General features: G+C 41.9%; 1 protein-coding gene across 1 annotated transcript in view; it reads right to left on the bottom strand.

Annotated features, from left to right (window-relative positions):
- Positions 1 to 325: 325 nt before the first annotated feature.
- The window catches only part of LOC107295607 (importin subunit beta-1), a 74839-nt gene continuing 67572 nt past the window's right edge, over positions 326 to 7592 (bottom strand). The window contains exons 18-22 of the mRNA XM_015824921.1: positions 7185 to 7328; positions 6455 to 6560; positions 5160 to 5274; positions 1855 to 2016; positions 326 to 1456 (exon numbers count right to left, since the gene is read on the bottom strand). Coding sequence (XP_015680407.1) covers position 1456; positions 1855 to 2016; positions 5160 to 5274; positions 6455 to 6560; positions 7185 to 7328 — 528 coding nt within the window. The 3' untranslated portion in view covers positions 326 to 1455. The remainder of the gene's footprint in view (positions 1457 to 1854; positions 2017 to 5159; positions 5275 to 6454; positions 6561 to 7184; positions 7329 to 7592) is intronic.

Here is a 7592-nt window from a genome sequence, read left to right as displayed (position 1 = left end):
AATATTTAGAAAATAGTTGTCTCTGCCCACTTGCTATAATGCAACAAAAATTTTAAATATATGAAACTAAAGATTTTTAACAGATATAGATAACAGTATACAGCTGCCCAATTTGGGGGGGAGGGGTTGGAAAAAGATTTCCTGTTTGCTGGAAAGAGTAATAGAAAAAGTACAGGGGGAGGGAATGTTTGACACCATTTTATTAACCTTCAACTGCAGTGGAAAAATATAACCTTTTACAAATGCCATCCTGTGTAAGCTTCAGTATATAAAACTAACCCCATATCAGAACCAAATAAAGAGAATAGGCAAAGCAGTTTCCAAATTGTACTTTTATCTTTTTTTTGTTTGAACATTTAATTTCAACTTCAGTTTTGCAATCCAATATTTCCTGAAAGTTTTTTTTTTTAGACTTTTAAAAAATTCTTTGGCACAATTGTGTATGGTTCAGGCTTTGTTCACAGCAAAAGGGGCTTTGTCCCTTTTACTTGTTTTTATTATCACCAATTCAAAGTTGTGTTTTGTTTCAAAGCCTCACATCCCATTTGGAAAAACTGGATCCTAATGTCTCCACTAACATGTCTTCTGGACACCCTACCCGCCTCTCACCCCACCCTGGGTTTCTACATTCACAGTTGAACAAAACTCAGGAAGGAAAGGCGCTTTTTATTGAAACAAGATTGTGAAAAAAGTCACAACGGGAGCTTTGAACATCCCACCTACAATCCCCTAAAGAAACCCTACATGGGGCAACTTCTATTTACCCCTCCCCCCTTCAAATCTCATACTTTTCTGCCACTTCAAGTAGACTGAACGTGTGAGTTTAGGAAATGCAACTGCTAATCTTTTCAGTGTTTCTTTTGGGAAACATTAACTGCAATTGAGAATGTAGATACTGCCTCATTCACACACACGCACACACACTCTCTCTCTTGAAAGAAAATCCTTCACCCTTCCCATTTGTCTTGAGCAATGACAGTGTTGTGTGTCCAAAAACTCCCCTCCCTCCTGAAAAAAGGTAACTGGTGGGCTGGGGACCCCATCTTCTCCTCTCTAACAACAAAAGCCAGACCTTATTATGTGAGTACTCAAATTGAACCTGAAGCTAGCTTTTCTCTGTCCTAGACTAAGTAAACTACCTCTTCACTGTCCAAAAGACAGAGAATTAGTCCTTGTCAGAAGAGACTGTACTGAATCATTTTCTACTTCCTGGAGGCAAGCAATGACAAGGTTTTGCTGCTATTCAAGTCAGTGATTAGCTCCATTAACAGTGGTTTTGCCATTTGCCGTGGCTGGATTTTCACCTTGGTGTGTTTAAGCCTCTCACTCACGCATCCTCTCATTCCCAAACACTCAGCATTCGTGCACACTCCTCACTTCGGGTTGGTTTTTTTTTTCCTCAATAGATTGGAGAATTCCAGTGGGGGTCTCAGGTGTCATCCCAACAGTAAAAGATCTGTAAGTGAAGAAAAATAAGGCAATGCAGTGTAATATAAAAAGAGACACTTGCAATTTCTTTAGTAGCAATAAGATTGTTTCATTATTGCGGGTTTTTTAAACAAATATTCCTATTAGACAACTTTTTCACTTCAATTTGTCACATCACGTTGCATAAGATTTCTTACATTTTTTAAAGCAGGTCTTGAAAGAAATAAGGAATTTTTGAATAGGAGGACATTGAAGACAAAGGCCATGGGGACGACAATCCAAACGCTACTTCCTACACCATTTTGAAGCTTACTCAGTGGGGAATTAACATATTTGGGCCTTACATTAGTTCTCCCAACTTCTAATGCAAACTGTATAGGAACAACTCAGATGTTTTAAAGAACAAAAAAGTTGGAGCCTCCTTACCAAGCTTGATTTTTCAGTTTTCTCAACTCTTTAGTGGCCCAGGTAGCAAGGGTTTTTGTTTTGTTCGTCGTTGATCTTCTTCCTTCAGTTAGTAATTCATGTATCATGGGCCTAGCTTCTACCATCTTGAGGACATCTTTCCCAAATGCTGTGCACAAATCCCTGTGGAAAGCAAAGAATATAAAGAAAAACCTCCCAGTACTTGATTTCAATGATTGCTGAGGCTCACGGGTGTCAAACTCGCTGTGTCACGTGTTGCGACGTATCGTGACTTTTTCGCATTGCTGGAGCTGGGGTGGGTGCGGCCTCCGCATGATGCAACCGGCCTGTAGGCCGGCAGTTTGACACCCCTGTTGTGGGTAGTTGAGTTTAACTCTTATGAGTTATGACTGCAGCACATCTCCCCCGTGGTCATATGATCATACTTCAGGCACTTGGCAACCAGCTCACATTTACAACCAGACGCAGCAACCCGTGGTTACGTGACCACAACTTGCAACAATTGTTTTTGTAGTTTTCTGGCAGAAAATGCCCATTGGATATGCTGGATTCACTTGACCACCATGTGGTTTGCTTAGCAACTGCAGAGACCTGCTTTATATCTGTTGTAAAAACAGTTGTAAAATTGAATCTGGTCACATGGTGTCTCAACTTACTGTATGACCAAAATTCTGGGCTCCATTGTAGTCATAATTCAAGGACTACCTGTAGTCACCCCCTAAGTGGATTACTGCAATGCACTATTTATGGGGCTGCCCTTGAAGACCATCTGGAAGTTGCAACTGGTCCAGAATGCAGCGGTGTATGCCCATTGAAGCCCACAAGTCATAAAAGAGCCAAGGTTCCCTACCCCTGCCATAGCCCATTTGAAGTTTCCCTTGCAAGTGAAACCACTGATAGTCAGCTTTTGAAATTGAGTCCTATTACACCATTCCACAGTCCCTTTGCACTTACTGTAACCACAGCCAAGCACTCTGAACTGTTAACTCTTTACATGACTAACCACCTGGACTTTCCAGTCATTTTGGGGTGTGGACGATTACAATCCCACGACCCCACAATTTGTTGGAAGATGCGTCCTTTTACATTTTATGACCTGGCCTGTCTCCATCATTGTGATCAGCAGTCCAAAACCCCCCACCAGCCAACCCTGAACCCAAGCAGGGAGATACCCAACCTACCAAGCAAATACGCAGAGTTTGCAGACGTATTTGGGGAGGAAGAAGCCCCAGTCCTCCCCCCACAGAGATTGTGACTGTGCCATAGACTTGATCCCAGGTGCTAAAATACCTGCCAAGAGACAGTATCCAATGCCAGCTAAGGAATTAGAAACCTTGAAGCAGTACTTAGTCTCTAACTTTCAAAAGGGCTTTATTAGACTTTCAAAATTAGCCTCAGCACCAACCTTTTTTGTACTCAAGAAACAAGACCTGAACACACCAAACACAAATGAAGTGCCCCCCTCCACGTATGGTCCACAAATACCAAGCCCTCAATTCTGTGACAGTCAGAGACCACTATCCACTGCCCTTAATTTCAGATCTTTTGGACAGGCTGCAGAAGGCACAAATTTTTACCAGGTTAGATTGTCAACTCTACAAATGAGCATGGCTGCAGCCATTTTTTCTTCTCATTCTAGGTTGCCACATAGAACGGAGGGAGGGGGGTTGCCCAGGTGCTTCATTAGTCAAAATAATATTCTGTCCCGTGGGAACCAAGGTCATCAGCTGCTCCGGAGACTAGGGACTGGGCGTTGCATAAAAACCCCGCCAAATAATCATATTGGTGAACGTAGTTGCTTGCATAGTTTTATGGGTGGGACATTTAACGTTGTATTGGGAAATTGTTACTTGTGTATTCAGACTTGGTTTCACTTTTGACCGTGCCGATACTTTGTAACTAATAAACATGTTCTTTGAGGAATTCTCAAGCCTCGGAGTTCTGCTTTATTCGTCTCTCTCTGTCGGAACCATGACATAGATCTTTGCAATGCCTACAATCTCATTAGAACCAAGGAGGGCCACAAATACTTAACTGCTTTCAAAACCTGGTATAGCAAGTCTGAATTCACTGTGATCACATTCAGGTTGGTCAATGCAGGGGCAATATTTTCCAGATTTATGAACCAATTTTTTTCTGATCTCAGTGATAAATTTGTAGTCCTTTATCTGAATGACATCCTGATCTACTCTGAGGATGAATCTCAGCAAAAAGAACATATGTGTACAGTTCCGAGTAGACTGAGAGACAACCACCTCTTTGGTAAACCAGAAAAATATGCCTTTGATCTAGCACAGTTAGATTTCTTGGGCTACCATATCTCCACAAATGGTATCCAGATGGACCTCCAGAAAGTCAGGACAGTGCTGGAATGGCAAGCTCCCTGCACAGCCAAAGTCATTCAAAATTTCCTGGGCCTTGCAAACTTCTTCAGAAAATGTATCCCTGGCTTTGCCCATAAAGACAAACTGCTTACCTAACTAACAAAGAAAGGAGTTAGATTTGCTTGGACTCACACGCAACAAACAGCCTTCAAAGAGTTAAAGCAGCTCTTTGCCCATCAGCCCCTACTTCAGCATCCAGAGCTATCAAAGAGATTTATTGTTCAGACAGATGCTTCAGAGATAGCAATCAGAGGTGTTCTTTTACAAAAGGGTGAGTTTATAAAGGCCCACAGTTCCAATTCAGATTTTGGAAAGCACCGTTTTAGCTCTTGAATATTCAAGTCAGCCTATCTTCAGCCCACCACCCGGTCATGAATGGTGAGGCAAAGAAGACTAACCAGCTGCTCCAACAATATTTGAGGTGTTAATGCACCTACAGCCAAGACAACTGGCCATCATTATTGCTCCTGGAAGAATTTTCTTATAACTCTCTCCACATATCAATTTCAATGACACACTTTCAAGCTCTGTATGGAACACACCCAAGAGTATTACCAGACAACTCCACAGAAGACTCATCTGTCCCAGGAGCTGTTGATTTCTTACAGGAGCAACTTGCTGCCCAAGACCTATTGAAGCAACAGCTCAACCAAGCAAAGCAGTCTTCCTGATTTAGTTTGCCAATTTCACCAATGCTTCCCTGAGAAGTCACAACCGGCCAAGCTTCCAGATCCCCGCACTGCCCGAAGAACCTGCTGATGGAGTTACCAGCCTCTATGGATCGCTCTGGGGGTTTATGATGTAAAAAAAAAAAAGCTCTTGGTAAAGTATCTCATCTTTATATGAGGCAAGACTAAGATTCACTGTGGGACTTTTAAGCTACCCTTGTGCCCAAGCACAAAGTAAGTCTTCAGCATTTACCCTATCAGTCCTGCTGCACAGGCTACGACTCCATCACTATGATCTTCATCTGCAGCAATATGGTCAATGAAAGACAAGATGAATTCTACTCTAGGCTGCACCAGCATCACATCCGCTGAAAAGGAAGCATAATTTAGTGTTATAGGATTACATTATAGGTTTATTTCTTCCTATCAATATCAACAATTCTGGAAGGTTTATCTTAGCATCCTGTTCAGTGATGGGCCTCATTTGAATCAGAGGCAACCTACAAAGATATTGGTTTTTTCTGGCATTGCCTCTACACCTTCCTTGTACATGCTAGCTTAAAACTATTTTTAGTGCTCATACAAAAACTGATGCATATCTCTACATGAGAAACACAGCAGTATTTGAGAGAGAAGGGAAAATATAGCTATGTGACTGACGACTCAAGCTTCTAATAACACTGAATGGTTTCATGAGGTTTTATTGATTATAGTGTGCTGGAACAGAAGGGATTCATGAATTTGTGGGACTATAGAAATAAAGCATTGGGGTTTGCTTAGAAAACACAGTCCTTCTGCCTCTGCCATTATCTATTCCACATTCATCATTCCTTAACCTATGGTAGTTCAGTTGAGTTTAATGCAAGTTAATAGTTGAGGAAAAGAATCCTTTAACATTTTTAAAAATTTGACACATATTCTAATCTTCTATAGCTACTTGCCTAAAATTGTGTACTGTATGCTATTTTAATACAAACTGAAAGGAAAGGGCAAAATCCCACAGAAGTTAAATCTTCCCAAATCTGAAAACTTTTGTTCACCCCCAAAATGCCTCACTATTCTGAAAATCTGCTGATTTCTTAGACTGGACTGGGTACACACCAATCTATTCCCAAAATGTATATTTAAACAGGAAACATTACAACTGTTCAGGATGAACTCAGGAAGAGGGGCTCTAAATGGAAACCTATACTGAAAGTAGCATTGCTGCATGTACCTGTTTCAAGTTGGGAAAGGGCTGTGGTTATTCTTTTTTGTAAAAATATAGATGTAAACAAAGGGCATCTGGTAACTTGGCCAGGACTGTAAAAATAGGCCATTTATGATAACTCCACCTCTGACAACCAAAAATACCCTGAAAGTTCATACAAGGAGAATAAATACAACCACGTTCTACAATGCAATAGCTCCAATCTAAAAACAAAGCAAATTAAGAGGCTTGCACTGACAATTTCCCATTATTATTAACAGGAGTAAACAATGGCAGAAACTGAATCTCATGCACAGGTTAATATTTGTGGTACTTGAGAAAATGTAAAAGGGACTCACGATGTACATTCTCTTGATCTCCTTTCAGACCCTGAATGATGCCTGTGTATGCTTCCAGGCAGGTCTCTCGCAGTTCATTCAGGTAGTCTACCATGTCATAATCAGACTAAGGCCAAACATAAAAAGGAGTTAATTTGGGATTACTGTTCTAGCTACCATCCATCCATCCATCCATCCATCCATCCATCCATCCATCCATCCATCCGTGTTTCCCCGAAAATAAGACCCAGTCTTATTTTTTTTTGCCCCCAAAAGAGGCACTAGATCTTATTTTCGGGGGATGTCTTACCCCGTCTCACCTCGCAGTGGTGCTGACAGCCCCACCGTCACACTTCTTCTGCGGCCACTTGTGTGCGTCACCCCCAGCCTGCTCTGATGGTGAAATGCAGGCTGGGAGGTGCCGCACGCGTCAATCCGGAGTTCCATTCTGAGCTGCAGAGGCATTTCCTGAAGGCCTCTGATGGCGAAATGGAGGCCGGGGGTGACACGAGCATGAGCGGCGGTGAGCAGCCACAGAAGAAGTGGGCCGGCAAGGTAGGTGTCGGGGCATGGGAGGCCTGGCTGCAACGGTAAGCAGGTGCGGGGCGTGTGGGGCAGCTCCACCCCCACCCTAGCTTGACTTTTAGGCGTGCACCTTGCCACAAACCTAGGGCTTATTTTTGGGGTAGGTCTTATTTTCGGGGAAACACGGTATCTTCTCAAACATATGAGAGCCCCAAAGATTGTTTACCTTATCAACCTGGGCTTGAGAAGCCTGCTGTAGAGTATTCAATACAACTTCTAAGTATTTTTTAAATTCTCCTCCAATTGCAAGAGCAATGTCTCCAAATACTGAGAGAATTTGTGGTTTAACAGACTGGTGCACATTTTCATTCTGTAAAGACAAACTGTCATTTTATTCACAATAAGCATTTTAGCTTTTAGAAATTACTTTGTTAAATTAGCCATTTTGGATCTAATTCTCACTAACAGAGATGAAATGATAGAAGGTGTTGAAGCCACAGGAACCTTGGGAGGTAGTGATCATGCAATATTGGAATTCAACATTATGGAAGCACAAGCAATAGAACATAGTCAAACTAGAGTCTTGGACTTCAAGAGAGCTAATTTCAATAAACTTAGAGAGGGCTTGGGAAAG

This window comes from Protobothrops mucrosquamatus, unplaced genomic scaffold (assembly GCF_001527695.2).
Source record: "Protobothrops mucrosquamatus isolate PMUCROS unplaced genomic scaffold, P.Mucros_1.0 scaffold2415, whole genome shotgun sequence".
In the NCBI taxonomy this organism is placed as follows: domain Eukaryota; kingdom Metazoa; phylum Chordata; class Lepidosauria; order Squamata; family Viperidae; genus Protobothrops; species Protobothrops mucrosquamatus.
Note: the sequence above shows the minus strand (reverse complement) of the source record. Positions and strands in the feature narration are given on the sequence as shown.